The following is a 23,373-nucleotide window of genomic DNA, read 5'->3' as shown; positions in this document are numbered from 1 at the left end:
TTTAATTACAATTTTGGTACACAATGCTGGGCGAATTTTGTGGTAACAAATACAAATATGTGGCCTCAGTAAATACACGAGAACTTGAATCCGCGAATCTGTTCGATATCAGTGCCAATGTAACTGCACAGATGTTCGAGATGATCTCGGACACTGAGCTAAATTTGTATTGCGTCGGATAGTGACATGTTTATCCCAGCGGATATGCAGTTTGACGAATTAACATCTGCCATGATCCTATGCATCATAAACTCCCATCCGGGAGTACTTATTCCTGCCACGGACATGGCTGTTGGCTGAAATATTTGCCAGCTGCAGCCCTGCGCCCGCCGCATGCATATCTCCTTGATGCCTTATTTGAGCTCAGTTAATGCGCATCTGGAAAGCTAGTATCTCACCCGTGCATGGATGCTGGGGGGGCAGTGTCACACAATACTATTCTGTACGTTCTAATGTGTCTTGTATTATCCATGATCAATGGTGAAGTTCATTCACCGTGAGAGCCATCGCCACTGACTCTCTCAAATTCTCATGGCTTATATGTTATCGTAGCCCAGCCGTCTGTTATCCACCCGTGGGTTCAGCCGGTGGTTTGTTCAGTATCATGATGAAGACCCGCAGTATATATATCATCAACGGAGGATCTGAGAGGTCGATGGTAAATACAACGACTACCGGACAGCATGCTGGTGATTTCATCAAAAATATCCTTCAACACACAGCTCACATCTTACCATATTAAGTTCAATTATTAATGTCGTGCCGGATATTATTTATTTTTACTAATCAATCATCACCCCACTCCGGGATGTGGAACAAACACTTATTTAGTTATGAAAGTGGGATGTGAGGCATTGATGGTAGTGTTAACGACTGGATCACAGTCGTGGCAACCAAATACATGAGACAATGGTACTGAAAGGCATGATATTACGTCATAATGCAATTACACCGAGTCCACATTACCGTGCCTCCACAAAGCACTCTTTCTCGGAAACATCCACAACCGACGATCTTTATATAAATCCCGACAGCTTGTGCAGATTCTTCATCTTTCTTTCACTGCCGTGTAGCTATCTCCATCAAATTTGTTTATTTTTGACACCAGCTATGACACCCGAAGTAGCAAATGACGGGCTGAACGCCATGCTGGTGACTTTGCAATCGCTCATTCAGCGTTGCATCCATTTGAAGCAGAGCGATCCAGAAGCCCTGAAGTTATCGGATGAAATAGCTCAACGTGTGGTAAGCGTCTTTTCAGTGTCTTTTCATTTTATTGTTCATTTGGCACAGGCAAAAGACTTAAGGGTTTATGGGGGGAGTGCTACATCATTCTCCCCTCAGCTCTTGTCCTGCGCAGCCATTGTGCGACAATACTCAAAGGGTGGCACCTTTCAAACATTGCCTGACTGGAAGTCCGTGGTTGATAATGATCCACGCATCAAGAGCCACCCGCGTTTCCTCAAGACGGTGGAATACCGCCCTCTCGTTGGAACCCCTGCCATTATGGAAGTTCAAGCCACCAGATCGTCATCGATCATTCAACCTCCCACTGTTCCGGCGGTTGACCATGGTTTTATCAAAGAAGCTCCCACACTGGCAGCAGACTTGACGCCGATGACCCCTTTGCCGGCCTGTCTGGAGCTGGAACCGCTTACCCCTCTTGCTCCATCGGTTGCTCCTGCGGCCCCTGAAACCGCCCAGTTCAAGCTCTTCGTGCCAGGCAACATGTCGAAAAAGGCCAAGGTCACGCCACACCCGAGGAATAACAAGAGAAAGGCGGAAGCAGACACAGACTCGGCGGATACTCCCAGGTCGCCAATTGGAGTCATCAAACCGAATCTCAAAAAAATCAAGAAATTACCATCCCACAATGAACAAGATCAGCTACATAAGAACATTGGAACACCAGAGGCAAGTCCAGCAGTTCTTGTCTATGAATCGTCGATGCATCCGGTCACTTACATTGCCAAAGGAATCATTGTCGTTGGGCACAGTCTGACAATATATTGGACCAGGATGCTCGGAACACAATTGATGTAGCCTCTGGCAAGCAATTTCTGGGACGCAGAAACTAGGGTGAGTGACTTCCGGCTCTGGCGTATTGCTGTGTGTAACTAATTTTACATGTGTTTCAGCCCAGCGATTGGGGTCTTGATTCAACAATTGCCACAGCGGTGGAGGTATGTTTGTATGGCTCATTAACCGAGGCACTTGCTTACTGAATTCAGCATTCCGTTCGCTACCATCCCCGGCCATGCGACAAATGCAAGAAATTAGGCTTACCTTGCATTGTCCTGCTGGACAGGAAAGTCGGATGCACGAGACTCGCTTGTGCGAATTGTGACAAGACGAAGGTCACTTGCGCAATCGACGGCATGGGCGTCCGGGACAGGCTGCTGGCTGAAGCGGAAGCAAGGGCAGCGACACGATCCGCCGATCATCCCAAGCGCTCCCGATCATGTGTCCCTAAAGCCTGAGCCGTCAACAAGGTAGTCCAGAAGCCTTCACCAGCTGTATCGACCCTTCCGGCTATACCATTGTCCTCCCATGTTATGGAAGATATTGTCGAACATAATGGTGAGTGCACCTGCACCAGAATCTCGCCGGTCCTCATTTGCAACGGACTTAGATGCCAAGGCCCGACCGATTAACTTCACACCAGCTCCTGTTGTGACGCCACTCTCAACTATGCCCCTGTCGGCACCCATAGCCGATCCGGAGCAAGTCCGCCAGCCCGAAGCCAGCCATCCAATGGAGCAAGAGCCAACAGCAAGGGACATTCTGCAGGCCATCCGGGACCTTGGAAGTAAGTTCGACCTACTTGCCACCAATGAGCAGGTGGACGCATTGGATGCGAAGGTTGATTCGATGGAGGAAGTCTTTGACCACCGGTTGGCAACATTGGAGCAATGCATCAATGCATCTGATGCACATTGGAAGGCAATGACATTGTCGGTCGGACATTTGACCAATTGCATCCGGGACCACAAAGACGACCCAGAAGCACACCGACTGCAAGTCAACACCACGGCATATGCACCTCCGCAGCATTCAAATGTCCAACTTCCTGGCGTGGCTTCCCGGTATTGGCGGCTTTCAAGATCTAGGTATCTCCACCGTCGGCAGACAGTGGACACATGCATGGGACCCATCGGTAGCGACGGGTGCGCCAGGTGATATCAGGACATCCGCATTAGCCCGCAGTGACAGGTTATACCCCTGATACCCCTGTTGTGCGAGCAGATTCAATTGCATCTTCTCGACTGTCCAGCCCATAAGCCATATCTGACAAGTATATCCTTGCGATATCCTGGATCGACATAATGTTGTTTGAGCCCTGTCAAGTAATTTCATGCTGTTATATGTTGCTTTCACCACTTAATTTCAATAGTTACATGTCTTGCCTCGGATACTAGTACAGTTGTTGCCTACCGTACTTCATTTACATTACAAGTTGGACGGTGGTGTTTGCAATGTCAATGAAAAGGGAATGTCCTGCCGGCAGGACTATGAACATTTGAACCGACGGGAATGCTGTACAGACAGTAGAGTCAACAAAGGAAGGTGCGACTTATTATTATATGTAGCCGAATATGCATTTGTTGGTCTCGGAAGTAATGTAAGAAGAACTGAGAACCACACCAGATGGAGCAGGTAAAATACACTCCAGTCCACTTCGCGAGACACAATTCACCTGAATTTATCCTTGGTAGAAATGGCTGGGATTTTGGATGATGTCCCATGCTATGTTTGTTCTCATTGGTGAGTCATTGGTTAGTGGGGTCGATTCACATGCGGACTCTGTTATAAGGAGAAGTTTCAATTTGATTAACAGGGCTGCTGAACGGAAGTCCCCGGACGGAAATAGGAGCAACAATTTCATTATAAATCAAGGACATGCAGATGATTGAGCCTTTGATTACCGATGCAAACGGATACCCAAAACTCGGGAATCCATCCAGTTAGGGGAACCCACCAGGCCAATCAATGTTTATGCGCCCGGCACTAATGATTTTCATCTCGGACGGGCCTAGATCATGATTCTCAGCCCACGCCCTCTATTTCGCCTTGGATGCGGTTTCGAATATCTTTGGGTGGGCCCATCGATCTGCATCTCCAATCATGTCGTAGCCTGGCTCATTTGACCTGGGACAGGGAGACAGATGGGCCTGAATATATGATTGAGAGCCAAGGACCTATATATTATCTCGGATGGGCCCAGCTAATAATTCTGAGCCCATTCGTCTTCTTTGCCAAAGCTAAATTAACTGGGCCCATGTGCTGTATTTATTTGAGGGTTGAGTTTGATTTCATTCAAATGGTGGCTATCAGATGGGCCCAACTAATGATTGTGAGCCAAGGAGCTATGTATTTTCTCAGATGGGCCCAGCTAATGACTCTGAGCCCATTCGTCTTCTGCTAAATTGACTGGGCCCCTGTGCTATACTCGGCTCGAATGGGCCCAACGAATCCAGATCAGACAGGGAGACGGATGGGCCCAATTAATTATTTTGAGCCCACCTTATTTCCTCACAGATGGGCCCAGCTAATGATTCCGACAGGACCTTCATCTCTTCAGCCCTGCGCGCGAGATAATTGGTTGGGCCCATCCGTCTCGCTTGCCGGGACGAAATATTCTCGACCCATAACCATCTCAAATGGGCCCAGAAAATGTATCCTGGGCACAGGAGATGGATGGGCCCAATGATTCCAGACAAATACACGTGATGCACCTGGACTAAATACATTTTCGGAAATGGTGGCAGATTGGCCAAACTGTCTGCCGATCAGGACTGAATATTGACATAGGCTCATCGGTCACCATTATCAACATGAACGTAGGCTGGTCATATCTTGGACTCACTCCCTGGGACCGGGCCCATGAGCTGGATCTGCTGTCTTTATCCTGAAATGTCCTACTGGCTGGCATAGAGTGGCAGAATTCTGCACCTGGGCGCCCAATCTGGGGTCTCAGAAGGTAGACCGGATGCGTGAAACTAATGATTGTGATCGCACTTTCCTCTGCATGGTTCCGGAATGCACAAGGAATGGATGCAGACACGGGTTTGATCATATGTGGGCTCAGAATGTAATACCAACTGATGTTGAAATATACATAGGATGCTTAGAATAGGAGGTGGATGGGCCCAGAATTTTGCTTTGAGCACTCACAAAGGATGGAGAATGGGCACAATACACAAAAGTGTGGATCTCGGAAACAATGACAGATAAGCCTCATACACCCGGCTCTTGCATTAGCTGTGAGATTCCGTATATGACTTAAACGCTCAAACAATAAAATTGTGTTCCCAGCAATGAATTGCCACACCCGGGACCACCGGCAATACTGTTGTAATGCTGGAATGGAGTCTCCATGGGTTCGCATCAAAACATCCAGATCCAGATCCTTCCGATGTGAATATGACTGGGCACCCGTGTCTTGATCTCTGAGCAGCCAGTGCAGATTACCTGATCCCAAATTCCACACTCATCAGAGCTGACATAATCCATGGTAGTCCCGCTGCGTACTGGTTGGGATACCTGAGTCCGTCATCTACAGAGCCATGTCGGGAGCTGGGTGTTCGGGAAAGGATGGATGCGTTGTGACGGAACAGCGATGAGATGGAATGCTAAGTTCTAGTATTGATGGGGGTTGTGAGGTACTGTCCACTCTGTGATCATTTTATCATTGCCTCCGCGGAGGACCGAGCTACCATTGCTTCCGGAAGATCCTGTACGGCTGTGAGGTACTGTCAACTCTGAGATTATTTTATCGCTGCCTCCACCGAGGATGAGGTCATGTATTCCATTTATGTATGGTAGAATCTTCATTGAGATTTGTGAGAAGGCGTGTGCCATCGGCAATGTTCGAATTGGCTAGCTACAATACAACAGATACTAATCTATGTCCCATTCTCCCTATGTCATTGTATGATAGCTTCATGATAGAAAACAGACTGGTATTAAGCTAATTGGTGATGCAACAAATGATAAATGAATCAAATGACCATCAGCGACCCTTCACCAAATATACGGCGGCGCTTTGCAGCCGGCTCCAGACCATCTTGCTCAGGATGAAATAGATAATTCAGCATATCCAAGTCATGCTCCACCACAATCTTCTGCCCATCCCACGCACCGTCAAACCGTCGAATATCCTTCTGATTGACATACATAGGATAATGCGTCTTCTGGATAGGTCCGGCCCAATCGAAATCGAGCAGCATGAAGTGTTTGTCATCTTGGACAAGGAAATTGGTATCTCGTAGGTCGCCATGAACGTAGCCGTCATTGTGATTGTGTAACTCCCGGATGAGAGAGGTTATGGTCTCCTTCAGCGGCTGACGGTCCAAAACACTTATCTCACTGAGCAGTCGATATGAGCCAGGTCATTGCGGAAAGCAATCATTATCAATATCAAGGGCATCCATAATCACCAGATTCCAGCCGCCGGGTAGAGAATTGTAGGCGATAAGTTTGGGGGAGTTCCCCTTGCTGGCACAGAATTCGTGAGCCTGAGGGGAATAGTGCCTGACAAACTTGATGCATATCTTGCTCCCAGCCACATCGCCGACGGTTTCCCCCAAGACGATAAGTCAATCCCTGAGGATTTGAGTCTCATCATACGAGAATGTCTGAATGAATACGGTGGAATTTGTATAACTCCGAGGGTAAGGACATTTAAGATATGGATCCTCGGGTGCGAGGGATGGGATTGGACGGGAGTATAGATTTGTAAGTTTCTCAACGGCAATTTTGAGAGCCCCGAAAGTACGAGCTGCCATCACCTGCATGTGGAGGTCTGTTGAATGCCAAAACAGAGGAATGATAGGGACCAGGACATCGGACTGGACTTTTTCATTGAAAACAGAGCCTGAAAAGCCGATGCATGCCCCTAGTTGTGATCAATACAAAGCTTTAGCAATTAATCTGGTGAAATGAACTAACCGAAGACAATTATATGGATGCATGGAATGAAAGACCGGAGCCTCGCTATCTCAACCTTCGAGTCTTCCATAAACTTGCGGTAGTACAACATCGCCTCCATAAATGGTTTGGCAGCGCCACATCCAATCTCGTTCTTCCCCTCAATTATCATCAACACAAACTGTCTGTTGGTAGACAAAAGATGTCTGTCCATTGTACATCCGGTCAAGCCAACCATAGAAGCATTGAGTATAATGCCGTAGTCCCGGAGCACTTGCCGGAATGTATTCATCCGCGCGAGCTCAGTGGGATAGAAGGCAGCCATCTTTTCCGAAAGTTGCAAAACAACGTTGTTATCACGGACGGTTGGTTGACGATTTTGACAATCATCCACGAACTCAGCGAAGATAGGCTCGAGAAGAGTAATGGGAACAGGGTCTGCGGCTCTGTGAGGACGATTACAAAGGTACTCTTGCTGGTCCTGCTTCATAGAGAATGCGGATGGTTTTACTCCGGCCGACGGACTACCCACGCCCTTCTTGAGATAAGCGATTCGCCGATCAACAGCTGGAATGTGTCTTGCAATGGCGGGATGTTGTATGACAATATGAATACATCCGCGCTCTATTCCATCCGCAAACACATCGGACAGCTCGGTTAACGGGTGCAGCTCGACGCCTCCGTCCAGGATCGCGTTCCGTAAGTCTATATCGTTCCAATTGATCTTGACCTTCCAAAATATCAGATTATTAACATTCAACCGTAGGCATCAGATCACTCACCTTCCATAGCTCAAGACGGTTGGCGGCAACATGGTCAAACTCTGGCTTCTTGGCGACCTTGATAACATTTTTGAGGTCACCGACAGTCTTCGTCCGCTCAACGTTGACTGGGAAAATATGGCGAGGATCATCGCCAAAGACTATGCAGTTAAGTTTCAGGTGGAGCGGTCCGGAAGACACTAAATCAGACCACCATCAGCGAGGAAAGAGTGGCAATATCGAAGGACAACTCACCGGCAGGTGGGCATTGGATAATAATATGCAGATACTTCCGCGGAGGAGCATCGGGAAAAATCTCTACCATTTCATCCACAGGTGATAGGGATTTCGTTGGGTCAAGTGTAAGATTGTTGAGATTGTGCTCAATCATCTCGTCGATAGGCAGGTCGACCTTCCAAAATATCAGATGATCAACATCCGATCCTAGGCATCAGATCACTCACCTTCCATAACTCAAGACGGTCAGTGGCAACATGGTCAAACTCCGGCCTTTTCTTGTCTTTGATGACCTCTTTGAGGTCACCAACAATCTCCGTCCACTCAATGTCGACCGGGAAAATACGGCGAGGATTATTGCCCAAAACAATACAGTTGAGTTTCAGGTGGAGCGGTCCAGACATCTGATGTTGACAACAAGAGTGATAGTGTCTCGAGCGGTGACTGCAGGGAGTGCTCACTGCTGCAGCAACAATGCACTTACAAGGCCAAGCAGCAACATCCCATGACCAGGAAATTGATTTCCTGTGAGAATACACCATGCCTGGGAATTTTCGTCCCTTTCTGGGTATCCGATGCACCATTTATGGGTGAGAAGTGGATTAAGGCCTGTTGCGGTGCATCTGTTGTCGCAATCATGGGTAGTTTGATTGATCTTGCATGCACCACACCAAGCCTTAATCCACTTCTCACCATAAATGGTGCATCGGATACCCGGAAATGGGTAAAATGGTCTATGACGAACTTTCCTAGGTACAGTAGGCCTTAATCCACTTCTCACCCATAAATGGGGCGTCGGATACCCGGACAGCCATACAGGATCTTCCAGAAGGAATGGCGAATAGGCCATTCCTGATGTAGATCAACTGATTTTAGCCTATGGTAGCCGTGATTGTTCTCTGCAATAGCCTTACACCCGGTGCACATATCTGATTCTCCACAGTTGTCGGAAAGGCCACAACCAATGGGTTTGGATAAAAACCCGGCCACTGTAAGACATTTTCCCATACCACGATTCCCTGCCGAGTTGGATCCTCAACATGCAGCATCTGCGACCGCTGTCCGATCAGCAATGGACCCCATTATACGGTCGGCTCTTCTGTCCGGCACATCCCTCGACAATCCGATTGGTGCGAAGGCGATGGAACCAGAGCCTGTATTACCAGCATCGGACACAACGGCTGCATGTTTTCAAACTCCACCCACCTCCAAGACGAAACCCGGAAATGTAGCACGGCAGGTCGGCAGTAGCAACAAGAGGAAGACCGGCAATGAAGATTCAGATGTGGCGGTTATCTCAGATGGACCCAAGTCACCTCCACTCTCGAGGTCCAGACAGAAGAGGAAGAACAAGTTCCAATCAACTGACGAGGACAAAGTTCATACCGGAACTATCTTGGTAAAGGTATGTTCCATGATGTTTGTATATGAATCCTGAACTCAAACGCGCTCCCACCGTGAGGTATAGACTCTGCGGCCGATGACAGGAACTTCCGGGCGGAAGTGACAAGGGTGCGTCGGATACCCGGACAGCCGTACAGGATCGTCCTCTTGTTTGCAAACAGTTTGTACCATCCGAGCGTATTGGGTAATTCTAGGTTTCATGTCCCATCCAGAACACATTTTAGCATTTGTTCTCACACACAATTGAACTGGGTTTGTCTACTTAAATTGTGATGAAAATGAGGTGGAATTCTAAGTAACTGTGGAATACGAAATCAGGAAACAAAGATGAACTCGTTGCATGATTATGCGACACCAGTGAAGATCTGCTCCGATTTCGCAGGCAGTTGGGCGGAGCGTCGGGAGGATCCAAGTGAGTGTTCTTGCCAATGAGCTGGGAAGGAGGTTGCTGACCGGTTAATGCCAAGGTCCCGATATCACCTTCCACATCCGTCATAACACATTCATTCCATACATGGAGAGGCTTTTTCCACCGATGATATAGATTCTGTGAGTTCATGACGGGCAGCATTTTGCTCTGCATATTTGGTACTGTTGGAGTGATGATGGTGAGCAGCCGGATAGTTCTGATGGGCCCGCAAGGACATCGCTAGATTACCCACCGACGAGGAGAGCGACTGCCAACGCGCATCCGATGTGATAATCTGTTTCTCCAGCTCCATAAGCCTCCATCCAAACCTTTCCTCCACTGAATCAACTCTTGCATCCAATGTGTCCGCTCGCTCATTGGTTGCAAGGAGATCGAATCTTTTGCTGAGGTCCCGGATGCTCTGCAAGATATCTCTTCCAGTGGGTTCCAGCTCCGGGGAGTTAGCGTGTGCTGATGGCAGGACTGGTGCCAGCATGGAAATGAGTGCAGGGAATGTTACCTCCAAGGATTGGGAAGGCTCACACGACTGTATATTTTGGGGTGCCCGAAGATCAGCATGATGAGGCCTCAAGTTCGTCGGTTGTTCTAAGTCAGGCACAAAATGTTTAGTTAGTTTGAGTGATATCACAGATCGGCATACCTTTCAGCAGGTCGTCCAAGGTAATATTATGTTGTGCACGGGAAGACGAACGAGTGGATGGTTTGATGGTCTTGGCTGGAGCATTTTCTGCCAGTTTTTTGGAGGCAGGGCGTGACTTGTTTTCATGCATCCTGGGACGTTTGGGTGGAGGATTTATGTTCGGTCCAGCCAGCTGATAGCGTGCAAGTAAGACAAGAATCACTGAAGCAGAGATGACTTACCCTGGTGGCTGTATCCCAAACACCTCCGTTGTCCACCCAGTCAGTTGGGTATGTGTCTTTGTATGTGGTATCCATGGCCACAACATCCCAGGTCTTTACCAACAATGTCTTGTGCTGTATTAATTTGGGTGAGCAGTAAACGGAGACATGCTCTTAGAGTCACCTTCTCATCAATCGTCTCTCCACCCGATGCCACCTTCTTCAGTTTTCGAATCGGCGTCCGGGATATGGCAGCTGGTGCGTGTCCATGCATTACGGTCATTTCGTCATAGTGAGTCTCTTCTGCTTTCCTTTTCCTGCTCTTCTTGGGTCATGCAGCTGTCTCCAGTTGTGTATTGATATTTCTATTTCCTGTCTCCAGAATGCTTTGTCCCACCACCACGGGGGAGATGGAAGGTGGATGGGGGGTCGGCAGCTCCGGTATCATAGGGCAGGCTGTCGTGCTTTGGATGTCCGATGCGATGGGCTCCGTTACCGGAACAGTCGGAGATCGCAACGCAAATGCATTTGGTAGCACTTCCTGGTCAGCTGGTGGAACTGGTTGTTTGGCCTTCGATGAGGCTAGCTGTGTGGGTCCAATAGCCAAGATCGATTTGGTAAGCGTCTGTGTCGTCGATTGCACCTCCGCCGGGACAGCCGAGGACGACGTGGTGGGTTCAGGTTGGGAAAAGGGGCGGTAGTCCACCATCTTGTGGCATTGCGGGTGACTCTTAATGCGCAGGTCATTGTCCATGACAGAGGTCCAGTCGGGCAACGATACAAAGGCGCCAGCCTTTGAATGCTGCCGTACTATGGCGGCGCAGGATAGCAGCTGAGGGGAGAACGATGTGGCGCTCCCCCCATAAAGCTTCAAATCTTTTGCCTGGACCAAAGCAAGTTGGTTATCAAAACATACGGTACAGAACTGGGTGTGGCGAAACTCACCAACCATCTGGCGATCTCATCCGATAACGTCAGCGTGCCTGGGTCACTTGCCTTCAATTTGATACAAAGCTTCATTAGCGATTGTACTTTCTCGAGTGTAGCGTTGAGAGCGTTGTCTGCAATTTCCGAAGGTGTCATAATGGTATATAAAACTCTAGTGACTAACGGGTGATGGTATATGCAGAATGATGACTTCTATGATTTTTCAAAGTCTCGGGATTTATACCAATCTGTCGGTTATGGGCGTTTCCGAGATCTCATGGCTACTATCGGCTACTACAACTTCGGACAACCACCGGTTCAGACACTTTGCAATATCTCACTCAACTCTACTTCAAATCATATTCTGCTTGACCACATATCATTGTACACTTGTAATACACTATTGCGAAGTTGAAACTTTGAAATTCGTCAAGAAATGATTGAGATCCTTGTTGAGGTGTGACAGAGTCAAAAATCATGTCTGCCTGTCACCAAGCCGAGTCTGCCGTAGCGGAGTTTCAGTTCTGGAATCTTACACAACACCTACTTACCATATGCAAGTCATCTTAACAGTACCTACGGCCCCTCATAATTTCGTACCAGTTGATAATGCGTATTCAATAAATCACTTCTAGTTGTTTTTACTGACCATAATGAATACAAAGCCACGACATCGCATGTAAACGCTGCCTGTGCCAGCTACTGCATGCTGAGCGGAGCTTGTCTGCAGCGGATGTGACATTGTGTTACTATCCTGTTACATTGTGTGACTGTCCGAACAACTGGTTGTCCGAAGTTGTGGTAGCCGATAGTATTATGGACGCATGGTGTGGACCGGTTAATGCAATTGTCACGTAATACAACTTCTTCTGTGACTATTGTCCCACGCATTAACACAGTTGGGTGATCCACAAATCGAGGTATATCTTGGCCCATCGTAATCCTTCCCCGACCTCCTTATTTCGTACAAAACAATCATGGTCAGAAAGAGCGTTCGCTTTGCTACTACGGTATATTCAGATGATGGTGACTCCGACACCAGTCCTACTTCTTACAGTAGCTATGTTAGTTCCTCTGACTCCCACAGATCTACTTATAGCACCTCTCCGGAGGTAACAAATGACAAATTCAAGGGGCCCCTAGCTTGGTGGAGCGGATACACTCTGTTAGACTCATGGATTCCGCCCAAGTTGTCACAGATACCGAGGTTTAAGGGCCTGATCGGGGTGGAACCTTATATAAGGTTCAAACGTAAGTCGGCTCTCGAAACTTCTGATCCGGGATTACTAAGAACTTGCATGACAGAATACAACTTGGCCGACGAGGTACAGTTGAGCCAATAGTGGATGCATGATCCCATCGCAAACAAGGACATAAGTACGTTAATCTCTGGATCCACTTGTATTACTAAGCTCACCGTGTAACGTAGGATATGACATGTGCTTCTTAGGAGAATTCGATGAGGTTACCAGCATGCTAGTGGGTGCGTCACATCCCATCCTACACCAAATAGATTCTGATCTATCATTAAAGATATCCATGTCCTTGACATGGTTCATGGGCGTGCCAATGCAACAACGGCTTGTCCACAATCTCCGAGAAGCAAAAACTTGGACGGGTCACCTCTCGGTCACATACCAGAGGGTGGTGATACCACGGATGTGGGATCAATGCATGAACATGCGGGGCCGGATGGATGTGAGTACCCGGGATACAGCTTGGATAGAACTAACCCGCAGCATATCAGCAAATGTCACGTCCGGATTACCTATGGCAGACCCTTATGACTGTGGGTGGGAGGATCCATCAGCTGCTGAACAATTGGACCCGGGCTCGTCCTCAGGAGATAGAGTAGATTTGTATGACTGCAGATGAAAAGATCCCATGGATGTCGAAATGCCGGGAGTGCAAGAAGATTCAAATAGCTTTAGATGGCAGGATTCGTCGGAGAAAGAAGGTCCGTCAATGGTTGAGGAAGATGCATATGACTGCGGATGGGAGGATCCTATGGAGGACCAACTCACGGCCTCAGTGACAACTCTAGGACACCAAGAAGATCCATATGACTGTGGATGGGAGGCTCAGCCAGATGATGGTGCTGTGATAGCAACCTCAGCGCCAACTCCCAAACACCGAGAAGATCCATATGACTGCGGATGGGGTGATCAACCGGAAGATTGTGTGGTGCCTACCACGGTCATCTCCAGTGTCGTACCGGAAGATCCTTACAATTGCGGATGGGAGGACCAAATGAATGCCAACAATGCGGCCCCACTTGCGGATCCAGATGACCCATATGACTGCGGTTGGGACAGTCCGACGCTGATGTGCTGGCAAAGTCCAATTGGCTTCAAATCGCCTTCTAGATGTAAGTTATTCCACATGTACTATGCATGTCGCTAATCGCATGACAGCTCCCACCTCAAAGAGCAATCCAAGAAACAGGTCGACGAGCATTGTGAGACCGGATGTGATCGACCTGACATCGGCAGCTGGATGTAAGTTATTCCGCAAATACCATGCACGTCGCTAATGAAAATCCAGTGCCCCCCTCAAAGAGGGGCCTAAGGGGTAACCCAATGCGAATAGAGAGACCGGATGTGATCGATCTGACGTCGGCTGCTGCATGTGAGTGTTTTCACATATGCTGCTTATGTCGCTCATTGTGCAGCTTGCTCACCGTCGTCACGTGAAGTATCCCAACAAAACACTTTTGAAGAGGCTGGTTGGTCGATGAACCGAGCCATCCAGAGGCTGAACAGCATCGGAACTGACCAGCATAAGTGATATTGACTTATATGATGATTATAACTAACTTGTATTCACGGCAGGGAATGAGTATATTCAAAACATAGTCACGGACAATCCTGCTGGCGTGCGAGACCAATTTCTGGCAGCCACATTTAGGGCCAACCAGAGGCTCTTAGGTGCATATGCAGAAGCACAGGATAGAGTGACGGAGCTCGGTGAGGATCTTGTTGCAATTTACCGATTGCTGGACATCCACCGGCATATTATGGATCCGTTGGATGCCATGATAACAAACCTTCAGCAGGGCGATCAACAAAAAGAGTAGACATCGCTTGATTCTCAGAAGGTTGTTTAGTGCAAAGAACCGCCCAGTAGTAGTTTTATGTATTACCATACAAACAAATTTGACAATGTCCATGTCTGTGTATCTGATGAAAGTTGGAAGTGAGAATCATATCATAGACCATTTACTCAAGATTTGACATAGTCGGCAGCATATTGGGAGTTTGGCTTCCGGGAATGTTTCGCGGGAATGAGATTGGAGGTTTTGCTCTGGGTGCGTTTTGAAGGAGAGCCATCCATGCATTCATCAGTGACCCGTTTCTTCAGTTTCTTGTCCGCGGGCTTGTTGACATTCTCAATGGCCGTTTTTATGATTGCTCTGCTTCTTGACCGCTTCGCAGGTGGCCCCTCCAACGTTTCTTCGGCTGCACGTTTCCTTCCTTCCTTCCTCGTATGTCCGTCATGAGCCAAATGGCGTGCTATGGGGATTGATAGCATCCCTGTTCCTGTTGATACAGAATCTTCGCAATCGCCACGAGCCTGGTTACCGGGTGCACTGCCACCAGCCCAGGAAGCCGGGCCAACCATGCGAATAGGGTGGGTGATGGTTTGTGCCATGCTGGACTTGGAGCGCTCGCGTGCGGTGACCTTTGCGGTCTGCTTCACATCACCCTTGTCACGTTGGACCCTCCTGTCTGTCAAGCTGATATCAGCCGCCCGGGCTCTGATGTGTGCACCCATATCCTTCCGGGCATGTTTGTCCGAAGGCACAACTGCTTTGCAAGCGATATCCAGTTCAACCTCACAGTTAGAGTCATCTTGACTCTTGAGAGATGCTCGGGAGCGGTGCGTATGTGACCCGGTACACTTGTTCCTAATTTCCGATAGCCTTCCTTTCCGGGGAGGTGGCGTATCATCCTCCGAGTCATCGGATGGTTCATCGGAAGATTCATCGCTCGGTTTCCCGGTGTAGTGACTATCCTCGTTGGATGACATGGGTTTGTTCTTCAATCCCCCACCCTGTTTTCGGAGAGTTGAAGCAGATGCGCTCTTTATTGTCTTCACTCCAGAACAAGCTGCAGCAGCAGGCTCCCCGTCCTTCACCTTGTTACCAGAAGATGATTTTTTCACTGTAGGTTGGCGCGGATGACCGGACTTGTTTGACTTTGACCCTGATGTCTTCTTAGTCCAGAGGGTTGGCTGCGCCCGGCTTGTGACCCGCTCATCTTGGTCGGCTGCAAGGACAATGTCTTGACTATCATTATCCCACCATCCTACGAATTCAAAGACATGCTGTTCCCCTTCCTCCTGCCTGTCATGCCAAAATTGTAACAGCTCTGTGGCGTGGATCTGTCTTAGCTTTGATGGCTCAGCGAGATTGTGACCTTCTGGAAGATATTGTCCGGGAATAATCTTGTTGTACCTGTGTATCACATACTTCCACAGCACAGAGACTTTGGGGTCCCCACAACACTTCCCTTCAGGTTGCTTAGATTTTCAATTCGTCGTATGACAGAAATCAACGCACTGTAATGCCAAGTCAAAAATGCCCGGACGACGGCCTTCTTCGTATCTAAATCCATGGAGCCATATGCAGGGACGACGGGATAGCCATCATCTCCGACATCAAGGGTATAAGTGTTGTCCTGTCTGCCTTTCTTCCGAGCAACCGGATTCTCGTCCACATCGCCCTCTGATCACAGTTAGATTGCACCGGATACATAATGAAGTGGCTTACCAAATACACTGGCGGCATATGCGTCCCATTCTGGCTCAATCACTTTCCAGTTGTAACTCTTCATGAACGACGCGGCACCACCGAACTCTTGGTTATAGTCATGTCTGTCTGCGGGGTGAGAAGTTGTGGATCCCAGTGGTCGGAAAACAAACCCGGCCACCTGGACCTTGCTCTCCCCATCCTTCCAAGCTGATAAAACAAATACCCTCATCCCCGCGCAGTTCCACATTTCCGATGCGAAGTGTCAGATCATGTCGTCGCCTTTCTTTCTCGCAATCTCGACTTTGACATCGTCTGGAACACCCCGAGTATTCCAGTCATTGGCTGTCTCTTGGGCTTCTTCAAGGTCTTCCGGTGAAAGTGATGCCATCAGCTGGTTTAGGTGGACCGTGTAATGGTTCATCATCTCTTTCGTTCCGGGTTTGGCCCCGGTCTCGTCCTCGATTTTCTTCAAGAGCTCCTTCTTCCGGAGTGTGTCTATGACACTTCTCTCAGTCCATTTCTGCCCCATCTTGATGGGGGGTTTTCCCGGTTTCTTGGCCTTCGCATTGTTGCAGAACCATGTGTCGTATGTCTGAATCATGATGGTGAGCATCATATGCGCAAAATTTAATGGCAATGCACCGCTTTGCGAGCCTTGGACAGCACGATTGACATCACAGGTGCTTTTGTCCGGGCTTCCATTGTAGCTGCTCTCAAGATATTCTTTCGCTCCAATGGATTAGCAGAGAGCCATTGTTCGAGGTAAGACTGCAGAACAGTAACTTCTTCTTCATTTGCTGGAGGTTGTTTGTTAGACTCTGAATCAGAGGCAGAGTGTTGGTCGGACATTATTGAAGGACAAGGTTATTGATTGACTTGGGTTGTTTTGAAAATATTAATCTTACTCAATTTGCGCTTCACTTCGGCTATTAAGCGAGACATGAATTAGAATACAATTGTTGAGCGTCCTAAATTTCACACAAGTTCTCAGTCACCAAATGGGTAAGTCTAGGGTAAGGACATTGGCTCCGTGGGGAACGGTGCACTGGGTGACATGGACAACGAAGGAGACCACTCGTGGCTTGAAAGGGAAGTGGTGCCCAGTCAAACGCAGTCAGTCAAGCCCATCCAGTGCAATCATCTCCAGCAAAGTCTCCCAGAAAACACAATTCTGATTGCGCATGGGATCAATCGTCAACCGATTTCAATGCTGGCTATGAGGACTTTGGGAATAAGGAGCCAATTGGTGCCCTCAACTTACCGTCAGGGAGAAAGAAGACAAAGGTGCGCTACCATGTTTATGCCATGCGTTTTGCTCTGACCCATGCCCTAGAGCCCAAATGATTATCTCCGGGAATGGAAATTTCAGACGGATGATTACCTCCGGATCCTCCATGAAAGAGAGGCTCCAACAGCGGACAAATCATGCTGCGTGTGCAGGGCTGAGTCAACCGTGTATAGGTGCCACGACTGTCTCGGCGACCCGTTATTTTGTTTGAAGTGCTGCAGAGATGAGCACCGGAGACTGCCCTTCCATAAGATTGGGAAATAGAATGGGGGATTTTTTGAGGAAACGTCTCTGACTAAGATACAGTGGCTCAAAAAAGTGTCCCAATGTTTGTAGGTTTTCATGTAATTGTGTTATTGCGAGCCAGGGTGTGAGAATCTGACTAAGTCAAAGGGAGGTCCCAAAAAGCTCCGCTTCTCGGTTACAATTATGTCCCCTATAGCGTGAGAATCCATTGACGCCGTGCGAAGATATGGCTATTTTAATTAGGTGACTCATTGGGACACTTTTTTGAGTTTTTATTAAAATATGAAAATCAGATCATTTAGACATGACACCATTTACAAATATATATATAAATGGTCCCATATTGACAATATGGTCTCATTTTAATATCCTGTACATATATAAACCCTTCCAATAACATCATGTCCCTCATAATCAGCATGAAGTCTATTTCCTCTTCTCAAAGAGATAATATCCTTTTTCTCTCCACCTCTGGTCTATCTATCAGGCAGATTGCCTCCAAAACTGGTCTGGGGAAGTCAACTATTGCCAGGGTTATAAACCAGAATATTCCCAACAAAGAAAATGTCAAAATGGGTCGTCCTTCTAAACTTACTCTGCATGACAAAAGAGCTCTTGTTCATCATATTATATCTGAAAAGGCCTCTACTGCTGTTCAAGCCACAAAATACATCAATTCCATCATCACTACCACTGTCTCCACTCAAACAGTCAGGAACACCCTCAAGGAAGCCAATCTTAAAGCTGTAGTCAAGAAGAAGAAACCCCTACTGTCACCAGCCCATAGGAAAAGGAGACTAGCATTTGCTTTAAAGCACCAGCACTGGACTATAGAGGACTGGAAGAGAGTTATTTGGTCAGATGGTCAAGAGTATGTTTGGAAAAAGGCAGGAGATCCACTTGGAGAAAAAGAAGTGAAAGGTACTCTTAAGTTTGGAGGAGGAAATATGATGGTGTGGGGCTGCATGGGGTGGCATGGGGTGGGAATTCTATGTGAGGTGGAGGGGAGGATGAATGCAGAGCAGTATGTCTCCATTCTGGAGGAGTGTCTGCTCAAAAGCATGCAAGAATCAGGTATTGATGAAGAAGACATTATCTTCCAACAAGATAATGACCCCAAGCATACCTCAAAGTTGGCCACCAAATGGTTTGAGGACCATGATATTACTGTCCTATCATGGCCAGCACAGTCTCCAGACCTCAATCCCATTGAACATCTTTGGGAATTACTCAAGAGAATGCTTGCTGCCTATCAAGACCCACCTAATGGACTATTTCAGTTATGGGAGAGAGTTGTAGTAGAGTGGGGAAAGATTGCTAAGGAGGAGTGTCAAAAATTGATAGAGAGTATGCCTAGGAGGGTAGCAGCAGTCATTAAAGCTAAGGGAGGAAACACTAAGTACTAGAATTATAGAGATTATGTATAATTGATTCAAACTCAAAAAAGTGTCCCAATGAGTCACCTAATTAAAATAGCCATATCTTCGCACGGCGTCAATGGATTCTCACGCTATAGGGGACATAATTGTAACCGAGAAGCGGAGCTTTTTGGGACCTCCCTTTGACTTAGTCAGATTCTCACACCCTGGCTCGCAATAACACAATTACATGAAAACCTACAAACATTGGGACACTTTTTTGAGCCACTGTAGGTATGGAAATTCATTTGGGGCATCAGGGAAAGCCTTGTCCAATACTTGGTGATATTCACAAATGGGAGGATACCAACGAGCCGATACATCAACCGGAAGAGGACCTCCCTACCATACTCAAACTTCCATTCTTGAACGGCAAGCAATGCATTACTATTGTTGACAAGTCCAGAGTACATTCACTCATGATACGGTTTTGTCAATGTCCAAATGCTTGCACCGCCGACAAGCAATTATTTGAGATGGGCATGTTTCCAGGCATCGTTCACCCGACCGAAGACTGCCTTTACCTTTCCGGTGCTGGACGGTTTCGCCTTGGACAACTTGGAATGCGGAACTTCGGCGATGAATTACTACAACAAGTTGAGAAGAATGACGTCAAGTATATTTCCGCATCTAGTCCCTGGTACATGTTGCATATAGAAAATCATGGTTATAAATGTTCAATTCCCCACAGGACCGTTACAGAGAATTGATGAGGGTAGCACAGCAATGGCGACAGCTGAAGCTGTTGAAATGGAATGGGTTTGGTTATGAGAGAAGAAGGCCGACATCCGGTGAACTCGCTCTCTTTTGCCCGGCTTGCCCGCAGCCCAGCATCAACTCCCCACTGCCATCTGATAGGAGCGCTGATGATCCCAGTTGGCTATATGCCCGATCGCTGGTTATGGACGGCAACTTCAAAGCAGAACACCTTCATCCCACTCATCTGGAAGACGAAGTCTGGTTGACTGATGGCCAGTGCTTCATGGTTTCCAAAGACCAATATAAGGCTCATCTAGCGGTTGCCAACGACGTTGTTCAACCATCCGAGTGCAACAATCACCGAGCCGTAAACCAGGCCAATGCTTCGCAACACAAACTAGAAGCTACCGGGATAGGCGGTTGCGCATGCGCCCGCCACGGCTGTTTTGTGCCTCATTCCATTGTGGATTTTCAAAAGGGCGAATGGTATGTTTCAGGATTCCACCGATTTGATTCACGAGGTGACGTCCATGATTAGGCAAATGAATATGGACTACGCCCTATGTCACGCATTAAGCCACCACACGGATGGGCTCAGTCAAGCTTTCACATTTTATGACGTTAATTGTCAGTATAACAAGCACTTCCAGCATCGGGTGAGCGAGAGCCTCTATTTGAGCCTCCCTTCTGGTATGGAGATCATACCGGGAATTGGCCTCTGGCATGTTCATGGACACCAAGACAAATGCTATGTTCGGTACGCATCAACATTTATCACCGGGGCCGCTAGGATCGACGGAGAAATCATGGAGACGTTGTGGGCGCCTCTGAATATCATATCTCCTGCTGCGAGAGGGATGTCGACCCCCCATCAGCAAGAGTGTCTGATTACCAGATGAATGACTCTAATTTTATGAAGATGATTCGTATGAGTTGAGTTATACATCTCCTTGGGGAAGACTTTTTAAAGACATAATGCAGGCGGTTTTCTTTGCCGGAAATATAAGGAAGCTATTAAGGGCATCACAGAAAGTGCCTCTGCTTTTGACAAGCTCAATGACACCACCGATCCTATCATGGTTGCAAAATGGGAGGAACAGGACCGATATGCTCATTCATGTCGAGTCGCCGATCCATCGGCAATGGATGTGTTTGAAGTACAGTTAAAGAGGGGTGAGTTTCTGCTCCCTCAGCATCCGATCCAGAAATCCACTTACATTGATCAGCACCAACTCGGAAGCAACAGGAGCTAGCTTTACTGTCCTCCCGAGTAGGCCGATTGGGTGGGAATCTGCAACGAGGTGCTGCCACATGGATTGCATCTGGCATTACCATAGAAGAGGTTCAGATAGCACTCACTATGGATATTAGGAAGCTCGGCAGACACCCCACAGAGACCCAAACCTTGGATATATGCAGACGTCGGACAAAATTGCAAAGCCGGATAGATGAATTCACTATTGTGGCGGCAATTCATCTCGGCGAGGGCTTTGATGTTGATGATGACATTAGAGATCTCCACTTGGACTTCATAGATGACGATTCAGAAGGTAATGGAATTGATGGCAGTGATACCGAATCTGACCCGGAAGCCGATGGACGTCAGCTGCGGGATTCATTCTACCCAGAGAAGATCGTGATACCTCTGCCATCCAATATTGGCGTAGCACGCTGTGGGGAGCTGGGAGTTGAACACCTCATTGGTCAGGAAATTGCACTTCAGGAAGGTCAGGCCAACGATGCCTTGCAAGCGATCAGAATGCATCTAGCGGATAAGGCTGTGCTCTTTCATACCGCCGTGTGTCCAGCGAAATCACAAGCCAAATCAACAAGGGCATGGACGCAGGTTCATTCGGTCAAACAGGTCATCCGACTCAACACAATGATTTATATGAAATGTCGGGCACAACTCGGAAACCTGGAAGCTCATGGCCTGCTTAATAAGTACCTCCGGATGGAAAAGAGCCATCTCAAAACAACTGCTGCCATGGCGGACCCAAATGCCCGGGGTCAGTGAAATGCAACTCTTCCGTGGTTCTGGTCTCTAGACATACAAGGTGATTTAGTCAGCAGTGATTGGATGAATGAATGTAAGTCCGTTGCAATCCGGGGGTTTCGGGCCAAGGCTCAAGACACAACAGTTTACAGGGTTCATTGGCTTCGCACGAAAGCATTACGCGACCGATGGGTGGAAGAACTCATTCTGGTTGAACATGAAATGGGTTGGACCCTGGAGTTTTTTCTCTTCAAAGCAAGCATGTGGTTAACAAGGCTCACATCAAACAGCGAAGCACTACCGGAGGGACACAAGTGTTATGCGATTCGGCAGGCCCATATGTACCAAGAACTTGCCAAACACGCACAGGCAGGCTTTATAAAGACAAATCCAACCTTCCGGCCAATTTCTTAATATATAGTCGTAAGAAGTCGTTTATAGACCTGATATATCATAGACGGCCCACTTTGTCGCAAAATTGAGCATATTCAATCCTTACTGCATTCGGTGACATTGAGTGTACACTCAGCATTAAAATCGATACCGCTGCAATGTATTTTGCAAACTAACTAGACGCGGATGCCATCCGGTACGATGATTCGTTGGCTAAACGGCAGTCCAGACTGAATGACGCTTGCGCGAATTATCATTGAAGTTTCCCCCCGGAGCGGATGGTGTTTAATGCTTCCTATGCGGTCATTCTGTAATACGTACGAGGTGGTCTGACTGCGTCACAGTTTTCACAAGTTAGCTAAATTACTGTCCATGTTTCACATGTCATACTCGTTGTCTCCGGTGCGAATCTGGTATGTGCGAGTTGTCCCGAGGAAAGCATTGATCAGCACAGCTGTCTTCTGTGACTCCGAGCGAGATGCAATTTGTTTGTTATCTCACCATTTATGCCTACAGCCATAGATGAGTTCAAGGACCAGCTTGACGACACCGAAAAGAAGTAAATACCGAAATGTGCTACTGAGCTCCAGAAGATCGTTGTCCAGGGCCAGGCTGGTGGTGGCGGCACTAAAAGCATCCTGGAGGAGATCAACGAGACCTTACTTGGCCTCGTCCAAAACCTAAGGATGACATGACATGCTCGGATTGCGTCCTCGGAAAGTAGCTCACAGGGAATACAGGATTATGTGCCTCCGTCCAGCTTTCTCCCTTGGTTCTCGTCCCTGCCGCAGCTCTCATAGTCTCTGTTGCGTCTTGATTCCTCATCAGAACATATTCATCCTTTCTGCGCTCATGTCCACAATGAGAGTATCAGAGACCCACTGTTCAGGTATATACTTTAGTGCTGATATGATTCTGATTTTGAAGTAACGTAGGGTCAGACACTTGTGATCAATACAGACTCCGTGGTTTAGTCCAGTTCTCCAGTTCAGGCCGCAATTGCCAGCAGCTAGCTCGTTTTATACATAAATCATATGAGGAGTTATTAGTT

The 23,373-nt window shown here is 47.7% G+C and overlaps 7 protein-coding genes across 7 annotated transcripts; 4 read left to right on the top strand and 3 right to left on the bottom strand.

The window, feature by feature from the left end:
* Positions 1-1,110: 1,110 nt before the first annotated feature.
* Positions 1,111-3,180, top strand: F5891DRAFT_984547 (uncharacterized protein; the record flags this gene model as incomplete). Its single annotated transcript, XM_041377465.1, is given in 7 exon segments — positions 1,111-1,245; positions 1,294-1,956; positions 2,044-2,079; positions 2,139-2,183; positions 2,281-2,463; positions 2,493-2,580; positions 2,600-3,180. 7 exon segments carry the CDS (start codon positions 1,111-1,113, stop codon positions 3,178-3,180), a joined length of 1,731 nt encoding a protein of 576 aa, XP_041220673.1.
* Positions 3,181-4,061: 881 nt separating this feature from the next.
* F5891DRAFT_984546 (uncharacterized protein) lies at positions 4,062-8,778 on the bottom strand (the record flags this gene model as incomplete). The annotated part of the gene is made up of 14 exons (XM_041377464.1): positions 4,062-4,149; positions 4,525-4,736; positions 4,868-5,102; positions 5,352-5,472; positions 5,533-5,557; positions 5,668-5,735; positions 6,143-6,369; positions 6,441-6,606; positions 6,683-6,898; positions 6,952-7,660; positions 7,713-7,891; positions 7,947-8,103; positions 8,156-8,332; positions 8,413-8,778. 14 exons carry the CDS (start codon positions 8,776-8,778, stop codon positions 4,062-4,064), a joined length of 2,946 nt encoding a protein of 981 aa, XP_041220672.1.
* A 114-nt stretch (positions 8,779-8,892) lies between these two features.
* F5891DRAFT_1194611 (uncharacterized protein) lies at positions 8,893-9,520 on the top strand (the record flags this gene model as incomplete). Its single annotated transcript, XM_041367967.1, has 2 exons — positions 8,893-9,333; positions 9,416-9,520. The coding sequence occupies 2 exons, from the start codon at positions 8,893-8,895 to the stop codon at positions 9,518-9,520; spliced, it is 546 nt and encodes a 181-aa protein (XP_041220671.1).
* A 156-nt stretch (positions 9,521-9,676) lies between these two features.
* F5891DRAFT_1194610 (uncharacterized protein) lies at positions 9,677-11,685 on the bottom strand (the record flags this gene model as incomplete). Its single annotated transcript, XM_041367966.1, has 7 exons — positions 9,677-9,780; positions 9,847-10,347; positions 10,403-10,574; positions 10,624-10,737; positions 10,787-10,927; positions 11,000-11,485; positions 11,548-11,685. The coding sequence occupies 7 exons, from the start codon at positions 11,683-11,685 to the stop codon at positions 9,677-9,679; spliced, it is 1,656 nt and encodes a 551-aa protein (XP_041220670.1).
* An 821-nt stretch (positions 11,686-12,506) lies between these two features.
* Positions 12,507-14,316, top strand: F5891DRAFT_984543 (uncharacterized protein; the record flags this gene model as incomplete). Its single annotated transcript, XM_041377463.1, has 7 exons — positions 12,507-12,780; positions 12,959-13,012; positions 13,063-13,227; positions 13,409-13,897; positions 13,944-14,027; positions 14,074-14,157; positions 14,201-14,316. The coding sequence occupies 7 exons, from the start codon at positions 12,507-12,509 to the stop codon at positions 14,314-14,316; spliced, it is 1,266 nt and encodes a 421-aa protein (XP_041220669.1).
* Positions 14,317-14,751: 435 nt separating this feature from the next.
* Positions 14,752-17,131, bottom strand: F5891DRAFT_984542 (uncharacterized protein; the record flags this gene model as incomplete). Its single annotated transcript, XM_041377462.1, has 5 exons — positions 14,752-16,040; positions 16,091-16,255; positions 16,301-16,481; positions 16,584-16,874; positions 16,925-17,131. 5 exons carry the CDS (start codon positions 17,129-17,131, stop codon positions 14,752-14,754), a joined length of 2,133 nt encoding a protein of 710 aa, XP_041220668.1.
* A 2,776-nt stretch (positions 17,132-19,907) lies between these two features.
* Positions 19,908-22,343, top strand: F5891DRAFT_1194606 (uncharacterized protein; the record flags this gene model as incomplete). Its single annotated transcript, XM_041367965.1, has 7 exons — positions 19,908-20,419; positions 20,472-20,658; positions 20,724-20,859; positions 20,915-21,106; positions 21,160-21,942; positions 22,000-22,023; positions 22,075-22,343. 7 exons carry the CDS (start codon positions 19,908-19,910, stop codon positions 22,341-22,343), a joined length of 2,103 nt encoding a protein of 700 aa, XP_041220667.1.
* Positions 22,344-23,373: the final 1,030 nt, after the last annotated feature.

The sequence above is a fragment of the Suillus fuscotomentosus genome (assembly GCF_016647785.1).
Source record: "Suillus fuscotomentosus strain FC203 chromosome Unknown F5891scaffold_71, whole genome shotgun sequence".
Taxonomy (NCBI): domain Eukaryota; kingdom Fungi; phylum Basidiomycota; class Agaricomycetes; order Boletales; family Suillaceae; genus Suillus; species Suillus fuscotomentosus.
The sequence above is the reverse complement of the archived record's forward strand: the minus strand, read 5'-3'. Positions and strand labels throughout refer to the sequence as shown.